Genomic DNA, 12,980 nt, shown 5'->3' on the forward strand with positions numbered 1-12,980 from the left:
TTATAAGGGAAATAACAACATAACATAAACTCTCAACTCATTCATCTGTCCTGTGTAGAACTCAATATATTCCAGTTGCTCCCTCACATAAAGAGCGACTCCACCACCTTGCCTCCCTAACCTGTCCTTTCTAAAAAGTACATAGCCATCCATGACAATATTCCAGCCATGTGAGCTATCCCACCATGTCGCAGTAATTGCAATGAGATCATGGCCCTGTGACCACACGTAGATTTCCAGCTCATCCTGTTTATTCCCCATGCTGTGAACATTTGTATACAGGCACTTCAGAGAGGTAATCATGCAACCAGGTTCCCTAGAAGGTGTGTAAGAGGCTTCACCATAACCATAAACAGCCTCCATGTGGTTAGCCCTTCGATCCTCATCTTGAGAGGCAGTCAAGGAACATCTGTCGCTGCACGGGTTGGTATGACCTACACCCCAGGAGGAAGCAATGGCATGAGCACTGCCACTCTGGACCCCACCCTCCGAGGCCTTAATTTTGAAGACTGTCTCACCAAATTGGCCAGCCTGCTGCCAAAATTCTCTTGCCCCTTCTAGACAAGTGGATCCCATCCCTCCCTAACAGTCTATAATCATTGAAGCTTGACCCATTGTCATAAAAGCCAAAACCTTCTCGATGACACCAGCCACGAAGCCAGTCATTGATCCACACTATGCATCTGCTTCTGGCTGTACCCATTTCCCTAACCAGTAGGATAGATGAGAAGATGACTTGGGCACCAATGATTTTCACCTGCCTTGCCAGGGCTCTATAGTCTTCCTTGATCCTACCTATTTTTCGGCTTGCTATATCATTTGTACCCACATGAAAAAGTAACAGCGGGTTAGTAGTCTGTGCTCTTGACAAGTTAGGGAACCCTTTCAGCAACATCGTGGATCCTAGCCCCTGGTAGGCAGCATACATCTTGTAATTCCCTATCAGGCTGACAGATGGGTGCCTCAGTGCCCTTCATCAGAGGGTCACCCACTACAATCACTCGACATTCCTTTTTATGGTAACCGCCATGCACTGATGGTGCAGGTTCTCCTTGTGGGCCTTGCTCATGGATATCTAAAGCCTTCAAAGCATCGTATCTGTTATTGATCTGGATGTTGAAGGTGGAGGTTGAGTTGGAGCCCTGCTTTTGTGGGTCACCAGGGTCTAAGGTGCCTCAGACTCAGTAGTATCCACTGTAGGTACATGGTTGTGAAGCCATGTATCTATCTCTGTTTCAGCCCCTCTAATACTGCGCAGCCTATCAACTGTCTCTTGTAGTTCAGCCACCTGACGCAGCAGGTCCTCAACCTGTGCACACTTTGTGCAGGTACTAGCCTTTTCTCCAGAAGAGGTATCTGGGCATCCATCACAAGCTACCACCTGTACTGATATCTCCTTCTTTACCAGTTCTGTCTGAGTGGAAGCATCAGACTTCTTAGGGGCTGCTTCAGTAGACACAGTGGTTTTGGCTCTGAGTTGAGCGCCCACCATTGTGGCAGAGACCTAGAGCACTTAGTACTTTCCTGAGGTATGGACCTACCTGCAGATTGCAAAGACCTCCCTGCACTCCCTGCCTGTGCCAACTGCCACAACGACTGCTGCACCACATCAGTTTGCTCGCAAACTGACATGCCATGTCCTTCTGATGTGCCACATCTTGTTTGCTTGACCTGCTCACACTCCTTAGAGCCGTTTAAATATCCTGCAGAAGCTCCTGGCTATGCCCCCCTGCTCACCTGATTGGCTGTCAAGAGTTGTCAGGTCCAGATGGGGCTCGGGGCTGCTGCTTGGGTGTCCCTGAGCTTGGAAACCCCCCTGTACAGCTCAAATCTAAAGCTCAAACCCCAAACTTACCTTGGTTGCCAATGCTGCTGCTGCTGCCGCCTTGCCAACTTATTTTTGTATTGTGTTTTCAGTTTTCAGAAGGAGGATCTGGGGAACTACAGGCCTGTCAGTCTGACCTCAGTGCCAGGGAAAGTTATGGAGCAGATCATCTTGAGTGCCATCATGCAGCACGTACAGGACAACTAGGTCCTGTCAGCATAGGTTTATGAAAGTCAGGTCCTGCTTGACTAACCCGATCTCCTTCTATGACAAGATGACCTGCTTAGTGGATGATGGAAAAGCTGTGGATGTTGTCTACCTGGACTTTAGTAAAGCCTTTGACACTCTTTCCCACAGCATTCTCCTGGAGAAACTGGCTGCTCATGGCTTGGACAGGCATACTCTTCGCTGGGTAAAAAACTGGCTGGATGGCAGGGCCCGAAGAGCAGTGGTGAATGGAATTAAATCCAGTTGGCGGCCGGTCACAAGTGGTGTTCCCCAGGGCTCAGTATGGGGGCCAGTTCTGTTTAATCTCTTTATTGATGAGCTGGACAAGGGGATCAAGTGCACCCTCAGTAAATTTGTAGACAACACCAAGTTGGGTGGGACAGTTGATCTGCTGGAGGGAAGGAAGGGTCTACAGTGGAACTGGACAGACTGTATCGATGGGATGAGGCCAATTGTATGAGGTTAAAAAAGGCTAAGAGCCAGGTCCTGCACATGGGTCAAAACAGCCCCATGCAACGCTTCAGCCTTGGGGAAGAGTGGCTGGAAAGCTGCCTGGCAGAAGAGGACCTGAGGGTGTTGGTCAATAAGTGGCTAAATATGAGCCAGCAGTGTGCCCAGGTGGCCAAGAAGGCCAATAGTACCCTGTCTTGTATCAGAAACAGTGTGGCCATCAGGACCAGGGCAGTGATTGTGGCCCTGTACTTGGCACTGGTGAGGCTGGACCTCGAATACTGTGTTCAGTTTTGGGCCCCTCACTACAGGAAAGACATTGAGGTGCTGGAGTGCATCCAAAGAAGACCAATGAATCTGATAAAGAGTCTAGAGAAAAGTCTCATGAGGAGTAGCCAAGGGAAATGTGGTTGTTTAGTCTGGAAAAAACCGAGGCTGAGGAGAGAACGTATTGCTCTGTACAACTACCTGAAAGGAGGTTGTAGCAAGGTGGGTGTCAGTCTCTTTTCCCAGGTAATAAGTGATAGGACAAGAGGAAATGGACTCAAGTTGTGCCAGGGGAGGTTTAGATTGGATATTTGGAAATATTTCTTCACTGAAAGGGTAGTCAGGCATTGGAACAGGCTGCCCAGGGAAGTGGTTGAGTTACTATCCCTGGAGGTTTATAAAAGACATATAGACATAGAATCATAGAATGGTTTGGGTTGGAAGGGACCTTAAAGATCATCTAATTCCAACCCCCAGGGAAACCTTCCACTAGACCAGGTTACTGAAGGCCCCATCCAACCTTGCCTTGAACACCTCAAGGAATGGGGCAGCCACAACTTCTCTGGGCAACCTTTTCCAGTGTCTCACCACCCTCACAGTGAAGAATTTTTTTCCTAATGTCTAATCTAAATCTCTGCTCTGTCAGCTTAAAGCCACTCCCCCTTGTCCTGTCTCTACATGCCCTTGTAAAAAGCCTCTGTCCTGTCCAAATTACTTGTAAGCCCCCTTTAGGTATTGGAAGACTGTTATAATGTCTCCCCGGAGCCTTCTCTTCTCCAGGCTGAATAAGCCCAACTCTCTCAGCCTGTCTTCAGAGGAGAGGTGCTCCAGCCCTCTGATCATCTTCGTGGCACTTTTGTGGAAACAAGAAAAACTTCTATAGGTACACTGGGGACAAAAGGGACATGGTGCTTCGGGACATGGTTTAGTGTTGGACTATGTAGTGTTAAGTTAATGGTTGGACTTGATAATCTTGAAGGCCTTCTCCAACCTAAATGATTCTATGATTCTATGAAAATCTTCAGGGAAGGAGACGAGAAACTCTCTGGGCAACCTATTCCAATGCTCAGTCACCCTCACAATAAAGTTCTTCCTCACGGTCAGGTAGAACTTCCTGTGTTTTAGTTTATGTTGCATCCTGTTGCCTGGCACCACCGAGAAGAGTCAGGACCCATCCTCTTGACATCCTTCCTTCAGGTATTTATACACATTGATCAGATCTCCCATGAGCCTTGTCCATGCTGAACAGGCCCAGCTCCCTCAGCCATTCCTCATATGAGAGATGCTCCAGACACTTAGTCATTCTAGTAGCCATTCACTGGACTTGCTCCAGGAACTCCATGTGTCTTGTACTGGGAAGCCCAGAACTGGACTGTCATGGTTTAAGCCCAGCCGGTAACTCAGAACCATGTAGCCGCTTGCTCACTCCCCCCCTTCTTCCCCCTGCACACCACTCCGGGAGGGATGGGGAGGAGATTCAAAAGAATGCAAATCCCATGGGTTGAGATAAGAAAAGTCCAATAACTAAAGTATATTACAATACTACTACTACTACCACCAATAAGGGAAATAACAAGGGGAGAGAACATAAAACTTAAAAGGGAAGGGAAAAAACCCAATAAACATAAGTGATGCCCAATACAGCCAGGTGGAGGAGAGGGACAATGGGGTTTACTGGACTGTGTGGATCAGATGGCCTGGCACATCAGTCCCACAGGAGCATAAGGCTCTAGAAGATACTGGTGTACAGTGTACCCTGATGCCATCAAGCTATCAAGGGGGGGAACCCATTTGTATTTCTGGAGTGACAGGAGGATCCCAAGAGTTGACTGCACTGGAGGCTGAAATCAGCCTGATGAGGAGGAAGTGGCAAAAGCACCCCATTGTGACTGGTCCAGGGGCTCCATGCATCCTTGCAAAAGCAGAACTTTGATTTCTATTTCCCATCCCGTCCCCAAGTTCCCTCCCTTGTTTCCCCAATGGTTGGGTACTCCAAGGTTTACAGCCTATCTATCTGATGCGTATAATCTACGTGCTGACTGTCCCGCCTCTGGTTACATCTCCCCTTACTCGATTTCGTCCCCCCCTTCCTCTTATTTATTTATCTCCTTTTACAGTTTGATTTCATAACTCTCTGGCAGACATGTGGCACCCCAACTTGCTGTTTAAGCAGCCTGCACCAGCTTAGTTTCACAGGTTGTACAAGGATAGTATTCTTTTGGTTAAAGTAGTTATAAGAACATTTTTTATTCTCTTCTATGGCAGTATCCAGATTAAGTTCTAGTTGGGCTTTGGCCCTTCTAATTTTTTCCCTGCATAACCTCACGACGTCCTTGTAGTCCTCCTGAGTTGCCTGCCCCTTCTTCCAAAGGTCATAAGCTCTCCTTTTTTTCCTGAGTTCCAGCCAAAGCTCTCTGTTCAGCCAGGCTGGTCTTCTTCCACAATGGCTCGTCTTTTGGCACATGGAGATGGCCTGCTCCTGCGCTTCTAAGATTTCCTTCTTGAAGATTGTCCAGCCTTCCTGGAATCCTTTGCCCTTCAGGACTGCCTCCCAAGGGACTCTGTCAAGCAGGCCCCTAAACAGGCCAAAGTCTGCCCTCCGGAAGTCCAAGGTAGCAGTTCTACTAACTCCCCTCCTTACATCTCCGAGGATCAAAACCTAATTTTGTGATCGCTGTGCCCAAGATGGCCTCCAACCATCGCATCACCCACAAGTCCTTCTCTGTTCGCAAACAACAGATCCAGCAGGGCACCTTCCCTTGTTGACTCACTCACCAGCTGTGTCAGTGATACCGAATTATATTAGTATTTCACTGTATATAGCGACTTAGACATAGACAGGGCGGCAAGGATTCTTAAACTAGCATTTCACTGTATATAGAAACACAGATATGGACAAGGCTACAAGGATTGTCAAGATAAGAAAGGCATGCAACAAGAGAACCAGATGTCTTCTCTCAAACCAATGTAGGCCTTCCTCCTGTTGATAAGGCCTGAGAAACAGGTAAACGGCTGCAAAAGAAAACAACTCGAAGAGCCTCTCGGGGTCATAAATTAGCCCAAAGAAGAACATGTAGCTAATTGGCAAGACTAAACACGCATTCCAATATCCTTAACTAACGGATTGCCATAAAAGGATAAAATTACTAGGGGCATTTCTCCCTAAACGACCACCACGACCCCCAGAGATCACTCCTCAAATTCACAGCGCCTGCACTGCAGCCTTATCTACCCAAATTACCATATGCAATGAGTAACGAGAATTGGGTGGGCATTTTGCGGAATGATGATGAATACGTATATAATGAAGATATATAAGCTGTAAACTGTCTCTTCTCGGTGTGCATGATAGGCAGAGCGATCCCTCATGCACCCAGTACTGCAATAAAGTAACGTTGGCTTTCTAACCTGTCATTCTGGTTGGAGAGTTTATTTCCTGGATTTTGGTGACATCATGAAGTTATCATCCACACACTCCAGGAACCTCCTAGACTCTTTCGCCTCCACTGTATTGTATTTCCAGCAGACATCTGGCAATTTGAAGTCCCCCACGAGAACAAGGGCTAGCGATTGTGAGACTTCTCCCAGCTGCTTATAGAATATTTCATCTGCCTCTTCATCCTGGTTGGGTGGTCTATAACAGCCTCACACCATGATATCTGCTTTGTTGGCCTTCCCCCGATTCTTGCCCATAAACACTTAACGCTATCATCACCATCATTAAGCTCTAGACAGTCAAAACTCTCCCCAACATACAGGGGCTATCCCTATGCCTCTCCTTCCCTGCCTATCGCTTCTGAAGCGTTTATAGCCATCCAATGCAGCACTCCAGTTGTGAGAGTCATCCCACGATGTTTCTGTGATTGCAACTACATCATTGTTTTCCCACTGCACAGTGGCTTCCAACTCCCGTTTGCTGCCCATGCTGCGTGCATTAATGTAGATGCACTTCAGTTGGCTTCCTTCAGGGCATATCCACCTGCTGTGGTGTGGGCCTCTCTGTGGGCTGCTCCAGTGTGAACCTCCATGAGCTGCAAGGGGACAACCTGCCTCACCATGGTCTTCACCATGGGTTCAGGGGCATCTCTGCTCTGGCACCTGGAGCACCTCTCTCTCCTCCTTCACTGACTTTGGTGTCTGCAGGGGTCTTTCACATTTTTCACACTTCTGTCTCTCACAGCTGCTGCACAGTGTTTTTTACCCTTTCTGAACTATGTTATCATAGAGGCACCACCGGTGTCACTGATGGGCTCAGCTTTTGGGTCCATTTTGGAGTCAGCTGGAATTGGTTCTGACTGCACAGGGACAGCCGCAGGTCTCTTCTCACAGAAGATCCCCCTGCAGCACCTCTCTGCCAAAACCTTGCTATGCATTCCCAATACATTTTCCTTCTTCAGCTAATCTGCCCCAAATATAGTTAATTTTACCCTGAGCACAATTCTCTTTTTTAAAGCCACAGCTTTTCTGCCATTTGCTTCCTTTGTAACAACAAATCCAGGCCAGTATGGCATTCTTTCCTACAGCCTGCTTTATCCGCTCCTGCTTTTCTTCACAACATTGATGTTTCATGTGGTTCCCTTTCTCCTGGCCTTTGCAGTATCTCTATTCACTGTCATCCCTTTAAAGTAAGAACACTGCATGCTAAGAGCCTGGTGCCACGCATGTAATTGGATGTCCAGTTTCTATTGGTCAAGTTTCAATGCTGTATTCTCATAATTTGCTGTGCAAGCAATAAAACTCCATAGCTTAAATACAAGGCAAAACTTAAAAATAAGCCATCTGCTGTATTTCAAACATCAGGATCTGTGTACACACCTATTTCCGTGAAAAGCATAAAATAGAAAGTTGTCCAGCTATTCCCTCTACTTTTTATGCTTTATCTTTAGTGGCTTCACTAAACTGCTATGCTAACAAGATAAAGGGGTGTTTTTCAGAAATACAAATGGAATTAGATGGTCTCTTTCCCACTGACTTTTAATGGGAGTGCTGCCACTGAAAATTTCCTATGTTGCAAATCTTTGCTGAAAAGTAGGGTCAGCTTGACTTATTCCAAAGTCCAACCATTGTCAGTATAAGTTGGTAAGGAATAAACCAGTGAGATTCAATGGCAGGTCAAGTACTAGAACACTACCTTTATTCTTGCTTTTTATGCAAATTTGGGGTTTTCTTAATTGATGCCTTATTTTTTATTTTATAAAAATATTAAGTAGTATTTTAGACAGACAATTAAATTCTTTCTCTGAGTCACCTCTTACCATTAGAGTCCTCCACCTCTTCAGCAAAAGTGTGTTTCTTGGAGGTGTCATAGCCAAGTGAAGCTGAGAGTTTGACAACACAGGGTCTTGGTAGTGTCAGTGCTTTCCCATGCACTCTCAAGGAATGCTCTTTCAGCTGGCTGATTGTCATGGTGGAAAATGTGCAGGAAGAACATCTGTAGGCATGTTCACCTGGGTGAGCAAAATAAAGGCAAATCATCAGCTCACGAAAGAAATAAAATGGGATCCCCATTCTTTTCCTGTTGAACTCATCAGTAAAATTCCTGTGACCCCCTTCAGTGTGAAACTTATTCCAAAAAGAACAAACTATGTGCATCTCCCTGTTGAAACAGTCAGGAGTCTGCAGCTACAGACACCCGCTTTGGGACTAAAGTTTTTTTTCTGACAACTCTAGATCCTTGTTAAATGACTGATGCCAGAAAACAAAGACCAGGCTCTTAGCATGTCTGTGCTGCATGGTATAAGAAGAAAACAGAACCATATTATGGAAAAATATTAAAGGAGTGAAATAAAAGAAATAACGAACAGTAGTGAATTTGGTTCCAAATGCATTCCAAGTCATAAAGACATAATAGAATAGGAAACAAATTCCCAAGACAAGACTTGTTCTGTGTTAAGCATGGAGGCAACTTAAAGAAAAAGGGAAATGTCCAACATAAGTGATATGATGCTATATGTGTGGCAAGTAATTGTTCTGGAAGTGACACTTCCAGGTAAAAGGGCTACACTGACTACATGCAAGTTGTACATAAAATGACAAAACTAATACAAGAGTGAAATATTCATGAACACTAATGGAAGGATAAGAGCTCTGGTTATGAAAAAGGCAAAAGAAATTTTTTCTATTCCTCAACAAATTTAACAAACAAGGTTCTAGAACAGAATGGTTTCAAACATCAGAAATAAGTGAACAAAAAGAGAACAAGAGAAAAAAAAAAATCTCAGCCGGTCATAACAAGCACATAAAGAGATTAGCAATCATTCTACATGAAAATACCCCCCACAAACACACCACAAAACTCCTATGCTAATCACAGGGACAAAATACAGACTCTTAGAAACCCCCATCCATGTATCTGAAAAAGATCAGTCTGAAATGGTGAAACAAAATGTCACACATGGTTTCTTTTCAAATTACATTCCTCACCTGAATATTATTGCCACAGAGGTATCAAAGATAAAGAAAATGGTTTTCATCAAGCATGTATGATGGACTGATAAATGCAAAAGGATGAACTAAAGACAAAAAGATATAAACACACACACACACACCCCCAATTTGCTAAATATAAGTGATTCCTGGCAGGTACCAGTTGACTTTAATGTAAAATCACAGATAGAAATGAAAGAAAATTGAACACTACTACAAATTAAGAAATTGGAAGACAGCTAGTAACTATATTCCGTTTATCAATAACACTTTAGGTGGACAGCACCATGTAAAAATATGTTTGGTTTCAGAGGCAAAACTATAGTTTTCATTAGTGTGACTCCACAGAAAAGTTAGGAAATTTTCTACTGCTAGTTTTGCATGTCATAATTATTATTTTGAAATATATAAATAAGTGCATATCTTTGTAATTTTTCCATGGGACTGTGTATCCAAAGCATTGTGTCCCAGATGATTTAGACTCTGGACAAAAACTCTAGGTTATGGTCCAATTCAAACTGAAAACAAATTACAGCACATTCAGAGATACTACATATGGTTCTGCTCTATATCAAAGGAAGCAGCATATACTGAATGAGAACAAATGCTAGATGCTTACAAGAACCAGTAGTTCTTTTAAAGGTATGTGGAAGGAAAGCATCTGTTCCTTTAAGGGTATCTGGTCAAGGGCCTTCTTCAACACAAAAAAGGATGATGAGGAGGAAGACACAAACAAGAACATTCAGGGACACAAACCTGGCCGAAAAATTATAAGGGAGTCAGTGATGAGAACCATACCTGGTCAGTCACACTGAGTGTGAGAATGTTTATTCCGGCAAGGTTATCTGATCAGGGACCTTGTCAATTAGGAAACTAAGGCAAAAAGGGGGAAACCAGAAACAAAAATATACAGAAACAGACCTGACAGAATAGACATGGAGACAATGACAAGAAACAAACCTCACCAGTCACACTAATTGATGGGCTACCAAAAAACCACAGGCTCCACTTACAGGAAGATCAACCTGGACTCTGCAACTGATAAGCTTGCAAACCAGGGAGAGATCCCAGATACTGGATGGGGAGGGGTGCAGGAATCCATAGAACTATACAAACTCATGAGGTGACGTACAGGAGAAACAGGGAGCAGAGAGGAAAAAAAGATGGTAGACAGAAAGGAGTATGAAAGGGACCATTCACATGTTAACCAGGGCCAGTCAATCCACTTGCCTGACTGAGCCCCACACCTCATCACCACAGTCTATCCTGTTTTCTTATATCTTCTTATTAAATCTTTTCTTAACTATCTCTCTGTGTAATCTCACTCTATCCTGTGTGTATGTATGTTACAAGGACTAAGTGCCAGCTACTGGTGAGACCCGTGTGAGTGCAATCTGGCGACAGCTACTGGAGTCAAACTGGTAGTGTAGGTGTCCCTGGCCTATGGTGTGATATACTGGTGTGAGCAGGGATCTTTAACTCCAGCCACTGTGGTGGGAATGGTATGTGTCTCAGCAACCAACTACTGGGAGGGACTGGTATGAGTGAGGTGAGTGAGAGGCTCTGCACCAGTGGCTGGAGTGGGACTGTGGGTCACAGTCCCATGTGCCTGGTGCCATGCTTCCCCAAACTGAGTATGCATGGGGGTGTTTGTGTGTATTTGCTAGCAAACTTCAAGCTGGACTGGCCACTAATTCTGGTGGCCGGGTGGGAGGAAGCCCTGGGCTGGAACTGCTGGAGGAGGCAGCTGCCCCTAACATCCCTTAACAATTCTAGCTATTATGCAATAATGCATTTTATAATAAATGGAGCTTCACCACTACCCAAAAGATAATGGATGTGAGGAGACTGAGTGAAAGACACCTGGATTATTACAACTGCCAAGGTGCTTTAAACAAATGTATGGGCATGATGAACATCTCTAAGAATAAATAAAATAACAGAATACATACAAAAGAGAGAGAGAAAACAACTTTTAACAAATGAAAGTCACAGAAACACTGTATTACTGGAAGACTGGTGAAAAAGATCCACAAGGTTATAATTCAATAGGATATATTGCTAAAGAACTTACTAGAAACAAAACAGGAAAAAAAGACAACCAGAAAAAGAGAGAGCTTGAGAGCACTACAAAGAGGGACTGTTCTGAACTCAGAGAGTGAGCAAGCATCTGACCAAGACACAGCATGAGCTGAATGCAGAGTGTACGTGTGACACAGCTAAAGAGCACATGCTCTGAAAGTGTGCATGACAAAGAAACTGCAAAAGAGCATGTGACCAACCCAGAGAGAGACCACCACCAACCCAAAGCATGTACAAGCCAGACAGAAAGACACCCAGAGAGGGAGAAAGAACGAGCACATGATCAAAAGAGGCAGGGAATGCATGTGGCCCAGGGAGAGAGAGCATGGCACAGACAGAGAAGGCGAGTGTGACCAAGAGAGACAGAGAGCAAGCGTGACCCAGAGAGACTGAGCATGGCCCAGAGAGAGCATAAAACAGAGCACAACCCAAAGATATCAAGCTAGTGAGACCCAGAGACAGAGACCCAGAGAGAATCTGAGACACAGAGAGTCTGAGACAGACAGACACCCAAAGAGAGTGCAACGGAGAGAAAGAGACACAGAGAACGTGTGGCCCAGAGAGACATAGAGCATGACCCAGAGAGAAAGTGACCCAGAGACAGAGATGTGACCAAGAGTGGCACCCACAGAGACTGAGAACATGGGGGGGGGGGGAAGTAGAGTCTGACCTAGAGGGGAGGAGACAGCGAGGGGGTGTGGGGTGTGTGTGACTCATAGAGCACTAGTGTGACAAAGAGAGAGCATGACCCACAGAAAGAGACACAGTATGAAACATAGAAGGAGAAGGCACATGACTCACTGAGGGATGCAGACCTGCTTGAGTGAGTCCAGAGGAGGGCCACGAAGATGATCAGAGGGCTGGAGCACCTCTCCTCTGAAGACAGGCTGAGAGAGTTGGGCTTGTTCAGCCTGGAGAAGAGAAGGCTCCGGGGAGACATTATAACAGTCTTCCAATGCCTAAAGGGGGCCTACAAGTAATTTGGACAGGACAGAGGCTTTTTACAAGGGCATGTAGTGACAGGACAAGGGGGAGTGGCTTTAAGCTGACAGAGCAGAGATTTAGATTAGACATTAGGAAAAAATTCTTCACTATGAGGGTGGTGAGACACTGAAACAGGTTGCCCAGAGAAGCTGTGTCTGCCCCATCCCTAGAAGTGTTCAAGGCCAGGTTGGACAGGGCTTTGAGCAACCTGGTCTAGTGGAAGGTGTCCCTGCCTGTGGCAGGGGTGTTGGAACTGGATGAGCTTTAAGGTGCCTTCCAGCGCTAACCATTCTGTGATTTCCAACACAAGAAAGAGAGCTTGACCCAGAGTGAGAGAGATGGCAAGGTGTGGCAGGTACACCTGCTCTGACAAAAGCCCTGACAAGGACCTGACAAAAGTTCGAGACAGCTTCCCTCCCCCCTCCCCCCCAACACAAGAGCCCGGGGAAAACTCCCCACACTCATAGTCCTTGTCCCACCCACATGGTGGCAGTTGACGGGTGCAGGGGCAAGGAAGTTGGGGTCCTGACCCAATGTGGGGCTACATGACCATATTTGACCACAGGTCAGATTCAACTAGGGTATAAATGGAACCCGACGGAGAGCCATTTTGAATTGGTCCTTCTCGGAGCAGCAGGCCTGCAGTTGGGGACTCTCCCTTTGGGTCGGGATGTCGTCCAAGGGAACTCCTCGAGGTTGAGAGCCCTCCCTTTTTAGG

At 45.6% G+C, this 12,980-nt stretch overlaps 1 protein-coding gene across 1 annotated transcript in view; it reads right to left on the bottom strand.

Annotated features, from left to right (window-relative positions):
• LOC115619206 (zinc finger protein 462-like) overlaps positions 1-12,980 on the bottom strand; it is an 82,693-nt gene that overhangs the window by 40,997 nt on the left and 28,716 nt on the right. Inside the window, 1 exon segment of the mRNA XM_030511250.1 lies at positions 8,026-8,217. Coding sequence (XP_030367110.1) covers positions 8,026-8,217 — 192 coding nt within the window.

The sequence above is a fragment of the Strigops habroptila genome, chromosome W (assembly GCF_004027225.2).
Source record: "Strigops habroptila isolate Jane chromosome W, bStrHab1.2.pri, whole genome shotgun sequence".
NCBI classification, from domain to species: domain Eukaryota; kingdom Metazoa; phylum Chordata; class Aves; order Psittaciformes; family Psittacidae; genus Strigops; species Strigops habroptila.